Source organism: Megascapheus bottae, chromosome 3 (assembly GCF_031878675.1).
Source record: "Megascapheus bottae isolate mThoBot1 chromosome 3, mThoBot2.hap1, whole genome shotgun sequence".
In the NCBI taxonomy this organism is placed as follows: Eukaryota; Metazoa; Chordata; class Mammalia; order Rodentia; family Geomyidae; genus Megascapheus; species Megascapheus bottae.
This window is the reverse complement of record NC_143511.1, coordinates 38,387,536-38,404,289: the sequence shown is the minus strand read 5'-3', so window position 1 is coordinate 38,404,289 and position 16,754 is coordinate 38,387,536. Positions and strand designations below refer to the sequence as shown.

The 16,754-nt window shown below is 37.5% G+C and overlaps 1 protein-coding gene across 3 annotated transcripts in view; it reads right to left on the bottom strand.

Annotated features, from left to right (window-relative positions):
- Kdm4c (lysine demethylase 4C) overlaps positions 1 to 16,754 on the bottom strand; it is a 313,858-nt gene that overhangs the window by 232,862 nt on the left and 64,242 nt on the right. For all 3 annotated transcript variants that reach the window (XM_090329959.1, XM_090329957.1, XM_090329958.1), the window contains exon 7: positions 2,900 to 3,003. In XM_090329959.1, coding sequence (XP_090186085.1) covers positions 2,900 to 3,003 — 104 coding nt within the window. The remainder of the gene's footprint in view (positions 1 to 2,899; positions 3,004 to 16,754) is intronic.

Below are 16,754 nucleotides of genomic sequence, written 5' to 3'. Positions count from 1 at the left end.
AAGTAGATCAAAGGGCTAGGCACAAGTGGCTCATGCCTGTAATCATACTCAGGAAAATGAGATCTGAGGATAACAGTTCAAAGCCAGCTTGGACAGGAAAGCCCATTAGACTCTTATCTCCAATTAACCATTCAAAAACCACAAGTGGAGCCTTGGCTCAAAGTGGTAGAAGCACTAGCCTTAAGCAAAAGAGCTCAGGGATTTACCCAAAAAAAAAAAAATCGAAGACACATATATATTCATGGACAGATAGATAGTTGGATAGATAGACAGACACAGATATAATTGCTTATATGGTTAAACATAAAACATGAATCAAACTAAGACTACTCAGGAGAGGAGAGAAAAAATGGGGAAAAAAGGTGAAGATATGTGCAATGTATGATATATATATATATATATATATGAGGAAAACATACAGAAACTCAATGAAAATTATTGATTGTTGGAAGAAAGGGGTGAAGGAAGAGGACAGTAAGTGGATAAACACTAGCACGAGGGGGTTGTACAGGTAGTAGGGGACAAAGGACATTGAATACTGTTGACACTGATTATTTGCAATGAGGAAAGCAAAACAAGAAAATCTGTTGAGGACATTCCTATAGAGAGGGCAGGAGTGAGAGAGGGTGAAATTAACTGTAATACAGTGCGATCATATGTGAAGATATAACAATAATCTCCCCTTACAACTAATACAAGCCCAATTAAAAAACAGACCAGATAAGTTATACAATCATATAAAAGACTTTAATACAGGGCCAGGTACTTGTGGCTCAAATCTCTAATATTATCTAGTGAGGAGGCTGAAATCTCAGGATCTTGGTTAAAAGCCAGACCAAGCAATTTATCTACAGTTAACTACCAGAAAACTGGAAGTGGAACTTCAGCTCAAAAGTTGCAGAATATGGGACCAGGAGCATAGCCTAGTGGTGGAGTGCTTGCCTAGCATGCAGGAAGCTCTGGGTTCAATTCCTCAGTATCACATACACAGAAAAAGCCAGTAGTGCTGTGGCTCAAGTGATAGAGCACTCATCTTGAGGAAAGCCCAAGGACAGTGTTCAGCCAGTCTAAGCTACAATTCAAGAGGGAAAAAAAAAAATAATAGGATGCTGGCCTTGAGCAGAAACACTAAAGAATAATGCCTAGGCTTTGAGTTCAAGCCCTATAAGCAACCCCCCCCCGCAAAAAAAGACATTAATGTACAATTTTAATGTACTTATTTTCTTTTTTCCTATATATTTTTATTGTAATTAATAGAAGGGTTACATTATATTCACCAAACAGAAGGTGCATTACTTCACATACATGGATACCCTTTCTCATGTCTTGGTCCCCATTTCCCTCCCCCCAACCCCACCTCTCTTCTCGTTTCCCCTCCCCTCCCTCTCCCATTTCAAATAACCAAATGCACATATATCCAATATATCAGATAACAAGGTGAAATACTGTAACAATATGAGATAACCAAGGGACAGCAAAAGAGATGAGAGATAACAGATTTCTGGATCATGGCCATTCTAACTGGAGTAAGGTGCAATCTTAAGAGTTGTTTTGATTTGCATTTCTTTTATGGCCAGAGATGTTGAGCATTTCTCCATGTGTCTATTGGCCATTCTTATTTCTTTTTCAGAGAAGACTCTCTTTAGGTCTTTGGCCCATCTTTTAAAGGGATGGTTGTTACTTTGGAGATTAGTTTTAAAGTGATTCAACTTTTTGAGCTGTTGATATATTTTAGATATGAGGCCTTTGTCCACTGTATGGTTAGTGAAGATCTTCTCCCACTCTGTAGGGTTTCTAGTTAATTTGCTAGCTATGTCCTTTGCCATACAGAAGTTCTGCAGTTTAATGCAGTCCCACTTATCCAGACTTTCTCTGATTTGTTGTGTTTATGGGTCCTTATTAAGAAAGTTTCGATCTGTGCCAAGGAGACCTAGTGTATCTCCTATTCCTTCTTGTAAAGTTTTCAGTGTATTTGCTTTCACCTCGAGGTCTTTGATCCATTTGGAGTTAATCCTGGTGCAGGGTGACAAAGAAGGATTCAACTTTTAGTTTCTGCAGGTGCCTAACCAGTTCTACCAGCACCACTTGTTGAAGAGGCTGTCTTTCTTCCATTCTATTTTTTTGGCTCCCTTATCAAAGATCAGGTAGCCATAGGTCTGTGGGTTAATATCTGGGTCCTCAGTTCTATTCCATTGGTCTTCAGGCCTGTTCTTGTGCCAGTACCAAGCTGTTTTGGTCACTATACCTCTGTAATAGAGTCTAAAGTTTGGTATTGAAATTCCTCCTACATTGTTCTTTCTGCCAAGAATTGTTTTTGCTATACGGGGTCTTTTATTATTCCATATGAAATTTTGGATTGCCTCTTCTATTTCTTTAAAGAATGACATTGGGATATTGATGGGTATTGCACTGAATTTGTACATGGCCCTTGGCAAGATTGCCATTTTCATGATGTTAATTGTTCCAATCCAGGAGCATGGGAGGTTTTTCCATTTCCTCAATTCTGCTTTAATTTCCTTTTTCAAGGTTTTAAAGTTTTCATCAAAAAGGTCCTTTACATTCTTAGTTAATTCCTAGGTACTTTATTTTCTTTGAAGCTATTGCAAAAGGAGTTGCTTTCCTGATTGTTGCCTTGTTCCTCAGTACTTATTTTCTATAATGTGCTACATATACTTTCAGTATTATTGTGAGTAAAAATTTTAATATGTACATGACATGATAAATTAACTTCAAATTGGGATTCATGTAAATAACATATTATAAAGAACATGAACTTGAGTTTCTCTGCCTACATCCCTAAACTCTTACGTAAAGCCAGAGATATATTATTCTACATAAAATCCATATTAAATACAAAGTAAATACATGAATGAAATGTGAAAGAGTAACACTAACATACCTTGTCAAAGGGAATGCCATACTTCTTCAATACAGAAGGAGAAATCAATGTCATCTTGTGGCGAAGAAATGCATCACAACCTTGGGAGCTGCTTGGAAAAAAACCTAAAGGAGACAAGAAATCAAAGAAACACCAAGTCAACTAAGATGAAATGTCAGTCTTTTTTCAAATATTCAAGTTCCTATGCTCTCAAAGAATTGCATTTTTATGTATATATAAACCAATTCCATCAATCAAAACCCGCTTACTAAAAAAATCTGTCAGGAGTCTTAAAAATTTACTGAGGGACCTGGAGTTTGGCCTAGTGGTAAGAGTGCTTGCCTAGCATGCACCAAGACCTGGGTTCGATTCCTTGGTACCACATATGTAGAAAAAGACTGAAAATGGTGTTGTGGCTCCTGTGGTAGAGCACTAGCCTTGAGAAAGCCCAAGGACAGTGCTCAGACCTTGAGATTAAGGCCCAGGACTGGCAAAAAAAAAATTAACTGAGTACTGGTAAATCATATCTGGATAAAAGTGGGAAGATCATGGTTCAAGGATAGCACTGGCAGAAAAACTAACTAGATTTCATCTCCAAAATAAAACAGCAAAAAGCAGAGGTGGCAGCATGACTCAAGTGGTAAAGCAGCAATCCAACATATTTGAGGGCTCAAATTTAGACCCCAGTACTACAAGAAAAAAAAAATGTTCAGAAATCTTTGTATCAAGGTCAGGCTGGGTGACTGTCACCTGTAATCCTAGCTACTGTGGAGGCTGAGATCTAAAGACTGAAGATCGCAGTTCAAAGCCAGCCCAAGTACTAAACTCCATGAGACTCATCTCCAATTAATCACTAGAAAACCAGAAGTGGTGCTGTGGCTCAAGGGATAGGGTGGTAGACTTGAGCTGAAGAGCTCAGGGACAGGATAGAGTCCAGGGTCAGAATCCAGGTCCCATGACTGGGGGGGAGGGAGGAGGAGGAGGAAATTTTTATATCAACAAAAGTTAAACTATAGAAAAATTCACCAATAATTTTTTTCTGTAATATAAATTTAATAAACCTCAGGAATCACTTTTTATTTTAAACACATTTTATTCAATGTGCCTATATCCAATAACAAGATAAAACATCAAAGAAATTTATGTGAGCAGCCTAGTGGTAATATCTCACTGGGGAACTCCCAAAACACTCCACGCCACATACAGCACACTAAGCAGTCTCCCAACTTTCTTCACTTCTTGCCTATTTCAAACCAACTCCTTCTAGTTTCTAATAACAGTGGTTAACACTTAATGAGATATCTAAAAATAGTTACACAGGATTTTGAATGTGTCAAATATGAAGAATAATGTATATCTGGAATGAAGGTATATAAATTTCCCTTATCTGACCAATATTAATTATATACATGTATTGAAATGTCACATGGTATCTTTTTAAGATACACAATTACCATGAATTGATTAAAAATAAAAAATAGCTGGGAGCTGTAATCCTAGCTACTTAGGAGGCTGAGATTTGAGGATCTCGCTTCAAAGCCAACCTAGGCACTAAAGTCCATGAGGCTCTTATCTCCAACTAACCACTTGAAAATAGAAATGGCACTAGTCAAGGCAGTAGTCTTGAGCTAAAAAGCTCAGGGACAGCACCCAGAGTCAAGCTCCATGACCAAAAAAAAAAGTAGGGGGACAGCACAGATGCTGCTGGATAAGGGAGGACAGTTGGAAATGTCACTTATCTTACCCTGTGTTGTCTACACACAACTGACTCAAACACAACTACTTTGATGGAAGAATCACCAGAACTCATTAACCAATCATGAATCATCTCCATCTTATATAACATTCCCCAGGAATATTTGGCCAAGTATAAAAGCTTTAATTAATATTACCTTAGGGTAGGAAAGGCCACAGTTCACTGGGAGAGGGGGGGAGCAAACCCGTCATGAAAGAACAAATGAGATACAAGGAATCATTGTAGTTAAACAGAGAGAGAGGAAGGGGAGAAGGGAAGAACGAAGGAAAATATTCTGTTCATAATATTTCACAGGAATAAAAATGTTTTTGCCCCATCTGATCATTTGATACAGCCTTCAGCTATGGCTAATAATAATACAGAAAAAAAATCTTAATAGAAAAAGCTGCCACACTGACATAAAGGTCATAAAATATGCAATAATATCCTATCTGACCAACAGAGGGTAAGGCAGTCCTGGGCAATTTCCAAACACAGAACCAATGCAAATACTTAAATGCTATAATCCAAGTGTATCTATGAAGCCTTTCAAGTCTGCAACTTTATGCAGTACTAAATGAACTAAGTTTTAAATTAAAATCAATGAAGAAAGAAGAGACCATTTAATTTTCCTGTGACATAGATTTGTAATCAGGACCTGAACAATGTGGTGACTAGTCATAAGTTAATTTAAATTGGAAAATCACCAAAGGAAGGTAATTTGCGGTATAGTATTAAAAATTTCAAATGGTTCAGAAATTATGACCAAACATGTTATCAGAATTATATTTTGCATCATTCTAAAAAACATCTCATAACCAGCACAAGCCATATACAAAGCATTAGTCCTCTTTTTGTAGGTCTTGGGAGTGTGTGTGTGTGTGTGTGTGTGTGTGTGTCCTGAGACTTGAACTTGAAGCCGAGGCATGGTCTCTGGGCTTTTATACTCAAGGCCAGAACTCTTAACACTTAAGCCAAGCACTACTTCTGACTTTTGGTGGTTAACTAGAGATAAGAATCTAACAGAATTTCCTGTCCAAGCTGGCTTAGAACCACAATCCTTAGATCTACAATTTCTGATTAGCTGGGATTACCGGTGTGTGCCTCCAATACCAGGCTCAAAGCCTTAAAATTCATTTTATATATATTTAAAATATCTACAGAGCTGCACAGATTTGGGACAGACTTGACCCAATCACTTATTTAAAAAAACTATGAGGGCCGGGAGTTTGGCCTAGTGGTAGAGTGCTTGCCTAGCATGCACGAAGACCCGGGTTCAATTCCCTGGTACCACATACACAGAAAAGCCGGAAGTGGTGCTGAGGCTCAAGTGGTAGAGCTCTAGCCTTGAGAAAGTCCAAGGACAGTGCTCAGGCCCTGAGCTCAAGCCCAGGACTGGCAAAAAAAAAAAAAAAATTATGAGCCAGGAGTGGTGGCTCACTCCTGTAATCCTAGCTACTCAGGAGGCTGAGATCTGAAGATCAAGGTTTAAAGCCAGTCCGGGCACTAAAGTCCTAAAGTCCATGGGCCTCTTATCTCCAATTAACCACCAGAAAATCAAAAGTGATGCTGTAGCTCCAGGGGTAGAGTGGTAGCCTTGAGCTGAAAAGCTCAGGGACGTTGCCCAGGCCCAGAGTCTAAGCCTCATAAGTGACAAAAAGAAAAAAAAAATACTTTATGTAATATATAAGCAAGGTGATATAACTGTAATACAACTTGACATAAAAAATATTTTCAGAAGTGATGCCGTGGCTCAAGGGGTAGGATAGTAGCCTTGAGCTGAAGAGCTCAGGGACAGTGCCCAAGGCCCAGCGTTCAAGCCCCATGACAGACACCCCCAAAAAAAAAAAAAAAATCAAAATCTGACTCTCCCAGCAATTTCACAAAAATTGTTGTTTTACATAATAAATGAAAACTAACTTTGTTGTGACTCGTATCAAAAACAATAAAAAACAGCAAACTAAAAATTGCACTTGAGACTATCATTATATTTTATGCTACCAATTACAGAGACCTCAGCATGTGTTGAAATTTTTGCAAGCATAATAAACATTCTTTTCTGAATTCATTCACTTATAAACAGTTTACTTTCTTGATATTCTCATTGTTTTTAGAAACTTATTTTTTTAATCTCCTCAATGTTACAATGTAATTTACTTCTGGAACATTCCATTATGACTTCCTAATTTACCAAAGAGACAACAATGCACAGTCCTTTCTTTCATAATCAAAAAGACCAACACATCCCGACAAAGTTCTATAACGACTTCTCTCAATACTATATACAGCCTAGGTGTATATAGTACACCTAACCTTGTGGTCACTAGGCAATATTTATAGAATACATCTGAGCTATCTTTCTGCAGCATCAATTTCTGTAATATATAATCAGTTGGTTTGGTTTCAAAAAAATCAAAAACTTTTGAAGATCACAATCCAAAATCTGCATGTGTGCGTGAACTGATAGGGATTCACTTCCCTGTCATATAAAAATGTATTATAGGAAAGACTTAAGAGGCAGCAAGTCTAAAATGAAAACTATGCTGTGAGATTTTTATAATCTTTATCAATCCCCTCTCATAGATGCTTGACAAGACAACTTGAGAAACCAGCTTTTATTCCTCTCTATATCCCCAAAACATACACATGCACATGTGCACTTAAGACTTTCACTGAAGTGAAATAGTAGATCTAAGTTTTGTCCCTCAGTCTTCATATTTTTAATTATTAGAAGCTACCTCATCTTGTCCACTTTTTAAGAACTTGGAGTTCAGTCTTGCAGTCACCAATTATGATCACAACTCAACATTCTCGTAGCTTTAAGTAATACCTCAATAATTCAATTTTCCTATCTATATCATCAAAATGCTATCATTATCTTCCCTGCTGGATTCTTATGAAAATATAATTATGTAATTTACACAAAACTAAGTCTTATGAAAAGATAAAGACAACCCAATGTCCACTAACTGATGGATGGATAAATAAAATGTAGTACACACATACAGGAGAATGCTACTGTACCATAAAAAAAATAGGATGACTACAACATAGAAAATAAGTACAAGAAAGCAGACATTAAAATTCCCATGGTATACTACTCCATGCATAACAAATTTCTAAAATAGATATATAATGAGAGAAAGCAGACTAGTACCTACTTGCCAAGGTAGATAGCACAAGTACAGAGTTGGAAATGCTGCTTCATATATACAGGGTTGCCTTTTGAGTGATTAAAAAAAATGTCTTGGAATAAGACATTCCCACATACATATGACATTCTAGACAAGGTAAAACCACATGGACAGAAATTATATTAGTGGCTGCCACTAACTTGAAGGTAAGGACTGACTACAAAAAGGTGTGGGAATGCATAACATGATTATACCACTGAATGAATGTCAAAACTCACTAAATTGTATATTTAGTAGTATATTTTACTATAAATTTAACTCCAATAAAACTGATCCAAACAAAATTTTCATCAGTGCCTTTTAAATTGTTTTAGAAATACTAAATAAATCAGGCACCAATGGCTCATACCTATAATCCTTGCCATTCAGGAGAATAAGATCTGAAGACAGAAGTTTGAAGCCAGCCAGGGCAAGAAAGTCTCGACTCTTTATCTCCAATTAACCACCACAAGCCCAATGTAAAGCTATAACTCAAGTGGAAGAGCACTAGCTTTTAGCAAAATAAGCTCAGGGATAGTGAACAGACCCTAAATTCAAAAGCTCCAGAAGCAGTAAAAGAAAAGAAGGAGGCAGAAGCAAAGGTAGAGGTGAAGAAGGTGAAGAATGTAGAAGGGGAAGAAGGCAAAGGAGAGGAGGAGGAGGGGGAATGGAAGGGGAGAAAAGAAGGGGAGAGGGGATGGGGGACGGGGAAGAAGAGTAGTAGATGTAATAAGTTTAAAGATGAAAGGTTTTCCACATTATTACCTAGTTCAGAAATTGTAATATATTAGTTAACACTAAGAAATGTATTAAAACACAATTTCTTATGGCTCAAAGAAAACTATTACTTTAAATGACTAAAAAAAGTCAACCTTGAGAAAATATTTAAAAATCACAGTAAAAGGTATCATCCACAGGTGATCATTAACCTGTTGAAAGAGATTATAAAAGTAGCAAGAAGAGTGATTCCATAAAATGACATATTAAATTGAAATTCCTTTTGTACAAGATAATTTAAATGAATTAATTAAATAAAAGTATGATGGCATGTCTCTTAGTAGATAAATACTAATTTGGAGACATTGGCTACAGTTAGAAAAATGGTAGAGGTTAGAAAGGAAGGAAGAAGTCAAATGTACAGATCTATTTCCATACCTTGGTAACAATAATTTCATTTCAATATCACTACAATTTACATGGGTATGCTTTAATAAGAGTTTCAATATTTTTGCAATATTTGTGTGACTTATATGAGACTTACTCAGTGTAGCTACATAGCAAGAAGGGACTTCCTTCAATAAATAATGTTGGCAGTTCCTTCAATAAATTATTTGGGGGAACTTGATGGTAATATGTAAAGAAGGAAGTTAGACCTCTACTTCTCATCTTATACAAAATCGACACGTAATGAATCAAAATCCAAATTCAAAGCCTGAAAACATAAAGCTACCAAAAAAAAAAAAAACAGGGAAATCATTTCAAGATCATAGTATAGCAAAGATTTTTTTTTTTATAAAATCCTAAAAGTACAAGAGGAAACAGACTAATGGGATTATCACAAATAAGCTCTTAAAAGCTTCTCAATAGAGAATAGAAAACCTACACAATGGGAGAAATATTTACCAAAAACTCCTATGATGAAAGATTAGTTCTAAAAATAAAAAGAATTCAAAACAACTCAACAGCACCACACACACACAAACACACATGCACGTGTGTGCACGCACACACACACACACACACACACACACACACACACACAATTAAAACTGGAGCACATGATCTGAGTAGACATTTCTCAAAAGTAGGCACACAAATGGGCAACAGGTACATCAAAACTGCCCAAATTTACTAATCATCAAGCCATACTCATACCATCTCATCCCAGTTAAAATGACTCTTGGCAAAATAGGGGGAAAAAAAGGACAAATGCCCCTGGCACACTAGCTACGCAGAAGAATGAGATCTGAGGATCGCAGTTCAAAGCCAGCCCAGGCACTTATCTCCAATTAACCACTAGAAAACTGGAAGTGGTATTGTGGTTCAAGGGTTAGGGTGGTAGCCTTGAACTGAAAGAGCTCAGGGACAGAGCCCAGGACCAGAGCTCAAGCCCCACAACCAACCAAAAACAAAAAAGACAAATCCTACCAAGAATGCAATTAAAGGATGATAATTACACATTGTAAACAGAAATATAAATTTTTAGTACAGCCATTAAAAAAACAGTATGGAAATTCCTCAAAACACTAGAAATACAAATAACATCTTTTTTGTAATTTTTTGTAGAGTTTCTTTTGTGTGTTTATGCCAGTCTAGGGGCTTGAACACAGGGCCTAGGTGCTCTCCCCAACTTTTTTGCTCAAAGCTAGTGTTCTACCACTTGCGCCACAGCTCCATTTCTGGCTTTGTAGTGGTTAAATGGTGTTAAGAATCTCAAAAGACTTTCCTGTCTGAGCTGGCTTTGAACTTCAGTCCTTAGATCTTAGACTCCTGAGTTGGTAAGATTATAGGTGTGAGCTACTGGAACCCAGCAAAAAAAACTATCTGAAAGAAATTCACAGTAGTTAATAGATGAAATCAAAACAGGACTCTGTCAATGAGTGATGGATAGAGAAAAAAGTGCCATATACACAATGGAACTGGGGAACATCATATTACATGAAATACGCCAGGTACAGAGAAACAAACAAGATAAATAAATACTGCATTTTCTCACCCATGTGTGAAGATTTAAAGACAAAGGGAGAGAGGGACAGCCAATACCATAGAGCAGGGTAAGCAGACATTCCAAAGAACAGGGCTGAGGAGAAACATAAAGAAGTTAACTAACAGTACCAAAATTAAATAAGGCAAGGAGAATTAGCTGCAAGTCTAACAATAAAACTATAGCATGTAATAATGTTTCAAAAGAGAGTCCAAAGGTTTCCAATAAATAGAAATTATAAATGTTGAAGGAAATAGAAATGATCATTAACCTGATCTGATCATACAAATGCATCTAATGAAAACATACTGTACCTCATAAATACTCAAAAATTAATAGTAAGAATACTATTAATTGCAAGATTCAATAACCTTTCATGATAAAAAGCTCTGGAGAAGCTAGGAATCCATGGAATATTCCTCAATATAATAATATGACAAACCTATAGCCAGCATACTTAATGGTAAAAAGTTAAAACCATATTATCTAAAAGTCAAGAACAAGATAAGGATGCCCACTCTCTCCACTCCTCTTTGATATAGTACTGGAATTCTTAGCAAAAGCAGTAAGGCAAAAGAAAAGCACAAAAGGGATCCAAATAAACAAGTGTTAAGGAGAGCAAAGACTGACACCATCTTGAATGAGCTCCCCGTGCCATTGTGGAAGTCCAACAATGGTAAAGCAGCCCAGCCATCTTTGCCCTTCTAGGGAGGGGCAACCTATCCCCACCCCACATAAGGCGGGATATCCACTTGGTTGGTGGGGGGAAGGGGAGAAAGTGGGGAACCTGCTTTGTGTGGAGACCAGCCAAATTCGTGTGCCAATTCCAACCAAGGTTATAGGTTAATTCAAACACTAGGCTATAACCCTATTGGCTACCTGCATGTGGCTGGAGCTGACTATATGGTCCCTCTGTGTATGTGACAATCCCAGCGGCCACCTGTGTGCGGCCAGGTTTGACCGCATGGGTTTTGCCTTTAAAAATCAAGCATGAGGGCCGGGAGTTTGGCCTAGTGGTAGAGTGCTTGCCTAGCATGCACGAAGACCCGGGTTCGATTCCTTGGTACCACATACATAGAAAAAAGCCAGAAATGGTGCTGTGGCTCAAGTGGTAGAGCTCTAGCCTTGAGAAAGTCCAAGGACAGTGCTCAGGCCCTGAGCTCAAGCCCACGACTGGCAAAAAAAAAAAAAAAAAAAAAAACAAGCATGAGGACCGTTCAGGGTTACAATGTCTGCACTGTGTCCCTGGCCAGTCAGTTCACCATCTACTTCCCCAATCAATTCACCTTTTTATATGAGACTGTCTCTGTGTGGTGGACTCTGGTGGGACGTGGAATCCCCACCTGGAGGGATGTGGAATCCCCTCCCCCTGACCCCATAACAGAAGTAAAACTTTCCCTCTTTGTAAAAGACAGAATCCTGTTTTAAAGAACACAAAACTATACTCCCAAGTTACTTGAGCTGATTCCACACTTTAGCAAAGTAGCAGGGTATAAAATTAACCCACAAAAATCAATAGCTTTTCTGTATGCCAACAACACAAACAGCAAAAAAAAAAAAAAAAAAAAAATCAAAACTCCTAGGAACTAACTTATCCAAAAATGTAGAAGACCTCTATAATGAAAACTTTAAAAAGCTGAAAAGGAAAATTAAAGATGACTTAAGGAAATGCAAAAACATCCCATGCTCTTGGAGTAGAAGGATTAACATCATAAAAACGACGGAGCCCACCCCTGTAATCCTACCTACTCAGGAGGCTGAGATCTGAGAGTTGTGGTTCAAAGCCAGCCAGGGCACTAAAAACTCTATGAGACTCTTATTTCCAATTAACCACCAAAAAACTGGAAGTGGCACAAAAAAAAAAGGAAGTGGCGCTGTAACTCAAGAGGTAGGTTGATAGCCTTGAGCTAAAGAACTCAGAAACACCAGCGAGCACCCAGGCCCAGAGTTCAAGCCCCATGAATGACAAAAAAAAAATGGCAATATTACACAAGACTATCTACAAATTCAATGCAATATCCATCAAAATCCCAACAATATTCTCCAATGATATAGTGAAAGCAACCTACAAATTTCATATGGCATAACAGAAGACCCCAAATAGCAAAAACCATCATTTGCAGGAAGAACAGTACTGGAGGAATATCAATACCAAACTTCATACTCTATCACAAAACCATAGTAATAAAAACAGGTTGGATCTGGCATAAGAATAAACCTGAGGACCAATGGAATAGAATAGAATACCCAGAAATGAATCCACAGAACTATACCCACCTAATCTTTGATAAGGAAGCCAAAAAACACAGGACAGAAGAAAGACAGCCTCTTCAACAAACAGTCTTGCCAGAATTAGCTATACACATACAGAAAACTGAAGTTAGATCTTTATATACCACCCTGTACCAGAATCAATTCCAAATGGATGAAAAGACCTCAATGTAAAACCAGATACCCCAAAAATATTACAGGAAGATTCAGAGTTAACACTAACTCCTTGGCACAGGTCAAAACTTCGTAAGATCCAGAATTACAACAAATCAGACAAAGGCTAGACAAATGGGATTGGATCAAACTGAACAATTTGTGTGTGGTAAAGGACACAGACAGCAAGAAAATCTTTACTAGCTATGCATCAGACAAGGGCCTCATATCTAGAAATACTTAGAGCTCAAAAAGTTAAACACCCCAAAAACAAAATCTCAAAGAAACAACAATCCAATTAATAGACTAAAGACTTAAAGACTTCTCAGAAGAAAAAAAAGAATGGCAAAAAGACACATAATGTTCAAAATCTCTGGCCATAAAAGAAATGTAAATCAAAACAACACTGAGATTCCACCTCACTCCAGTTAGACTGTCCATTATCAAAAATACTAGTAATAATAGATGCTGGACAAAGGGAATACTACTACACTGTTGATGGGAATGTAAACTTGTTTAGCCACTCTTGAAAGCAGTATGAAGGATCTTGAAAGCAGTATGAAGGATCCTCAAACAACTAAACATAGAGCTCCCCTGTGACTCAGCAATCCCACTTCTGGGCATTTACTCCAATGACCACAAACCAGCCTACATTTAATGCCACCAGCACAACCATGTTCATTGTAGCAATGTTTGCCACAGCTAAGATATGCAATCAACCCAGATGCCCCTTAGCAGATAAAATGTCTGTATATACAATGCTTCCATCAGAAAGAGTGACACTGCCTCATTCATAAGGTAATGGAAAGACTTGTAAAAAATTATATAAGCAAAGTAAGCCATACCCAAAGAAACAGACTGCATTGTTAATCTCATTTGTAATAACTAAAATGTGTCTATAAATCTACAAGTTAATCGAGTGGATAGTAAAAGTCAAATAATTAAACTTGTACATGATTAAATAGCACTCTAAACATTCACACAGTGAGAACAAAGGAGGATATACTGAGGAGAGGATCACAATGGCTCAATAGCTATGTGCATATGATCATATAAAATGTTTATCAAAATGAACTCCAAGAAATGGAAACAAAAGGTTTTTTTATTGTACTGTTTGCAGGGGTTTTTTTTTTCCTTTCTCCCCCTCAAGTTTATTCCCTTTTGTCACTATTTCTGATTTTTATGCCCTTTGTCTTTTTTTATTTTTTTCATTTTTATTATCCAGGTGAGGTATAGAGGGGTGACAGTTACATTTGTAAGATAGAGGGGTTACAGTTACATTTGTAAGATACTAAGTACATTTCTTCTCAAACATTGTTACCCTTTCCCATATTTTTCTTCCAATTAACCACTAGAAAACCAGAAGTGGTGCTGTTGCTCAAGGGGTAGGGTGGTAGCCTTGAGCTGAAGAGCTCAAGGACAGCCCAGAGTTCAAGCCCCACAACTTACATACATACGTATGTACATAGAGGGTTGAACCAATTCAGCAGTGATATACTCACTAGACACTAAGTTGGAAATGAACTGTACAACTTAAAGGACAAAGCCGGCAAGGAAGGGGAAAAGTTGGAGAAAATAAGGGAGGGGTAACACTGTTCAAAATGAAATGTATTCCTTATTCTGTATGTACCTCAGCATATTATATTTACAATAAAAATTTGAATGTAAGCCCAGTGTGGGAGCTCACGCCTATAATCCTAGCTATTCAGGAGGCTGAGATCTGAGGATCAAGGTTCAAAGCCAGCCCAGACACAAAAGGACCTGAGACTCTTATCTCCAATTAACCTCTAGAAAATGGGAAATAGGGCTTGGTTCAAAGACAGGGTGGTAGCCTTGAGCTGAAAAGCTCAGGGACAGCACCTAGGCCAAGTTCAAGCCCCATGACCCACCAAAAAAAAACACACACACACATTTTTTTTTTTAATCTAAAAGTACTGTCGGACAGAAAGCATGGCCTAGTGGCAGAGTGCTTGCCTAGCAAGCCCTCAATTCCTCAGTACCACATACACAGAAAAAGCCAGAAGTAGTGCACTGTGGCTCAAGTGATAGAGCAGTAGTCTTAAGAAGTTCATAAGATAGTGGCCAAGCCCTGAGTTCAAGCACCAGGACTGGGAAAAATAAATATACATATATGCATACATATATACATACATACATACATACATATGCATGCTTATAAAAGTAAATTAACCTTTATAACAATAATCTTATGTTCTTTTACTGCTCTGCTTTTATCAATAGGGACACAGTGGTACATGCTAAGTCTATTTATTTAGGAAGCTCAACTACAGCCCTCAGGTTCAAGGGTAGCCTCTCCACATGGTAAGGCCATATACATATACATATACATATACATATACAGGAACATAAATACATCGTTCATTCTATGCACACATAATTCAAGAATCTCTCCATAGAAAAAATACATAAATTTTTTCAATCCACATAAGCTGACAAAATACTTGTTATAATAAAGAACAAATTGGCCAGGAGTTTAGCCTAGTGCTAGAGTACTTTGCCTATTATACATGAAAATCTGGGTTCAATTCCTTGGTACAACATAGACAATAGCCGGAAGTGGTGCTGTGGCTCAACTGGTAGAGCCCTAGCCTTGAGAAAGCCCAAGGACAGTGCACAGGCCCTCAATTCAAAACCCAGGACTGACGATAGAGAGATAGATGGATGGATGGATGGATAGATGGACGGACGGACGGACGGACGGACGGACAGACAGACAGATAAACAAACAAACTCAATTCTGTAATTTTGTTTGAAGCAAGATTCCTGGTAGCCATTCCTACTTTCATATTGACAGAACATTCAAAACTACATTTTTTTTCCTCAGTAACCAACATTATCACCAACGTCATTTACAATTTTTTTTCAAATATTCAGAAGTGGAATCTGCTCTTCCAAAAAAATTTTAGCTGTTCTCAATTTAGTTTCATCTTTATGTTGCTTAACTTAATGTAACAACAAAGATATTATCTTATTTCTAAAACAGATGAAATTCAGACATTTTAAAAACAATGTCACCCAAACTGTCATTCAAGATTTAACATTATACTTCTATTCTCCTTATTTGCAACTCAATTGTATCAAACCAAAAAGTTAGAAAAAATGCAAAGACATAGAGCATGGTGGCTCATGCCTGGAATCCTAGCCGAGTTCAAGCCCTACAACCAACCAAGAAAAACAAATGAACAAACCAAAAAGAAGGTATTATAGCCAAACATAGCATACATAAAAATTACAACAATAGCTGAGCCCAGTGGCTCACACCTGTAATCCTAGCTACTCAGTAGGCTGAGATCTGAGGATCACAATTCAAAGACAACCTGGGTACGAAAGTGCAAAACTTTTATCTCCAATTAACCACCTGAAAACTGGAAGAGGCCCTGTGGCTCAAGGGGTAGGGCGATAACCTTGAGCTAAAGAGCTCAGGGACAGTGTCCAGGCCCAGAGTTCAAATCCTACGACCCACCAAAAAGAAAATTGCAACAATTCACTTGAGATTTTTCTATTAAATATGTCTATATGATACAAAAAAAAAACTTTATAAATGAAAAGGCAGTTGAAGAGTAAAATCGAACTCCTGGCTTTATTACATTCAGGGTGATGTTTTCAGATAAAATATTTGTAGTGCCCCAGTCAATCAAGATTCAGAAAGGAAGATGAACGCACTCAAGCATAAAAGGCAAGCGTGATAATTATGACATGCAGACAAGGTAATGGGAAACATCTGAGCCCACTTCTCATTTTATGTAGTAAGTGCTGCCTTGACCTATATATCCTATAATGCTCCATCACATTTGCTGCATTATTTCATCATTTTAATTA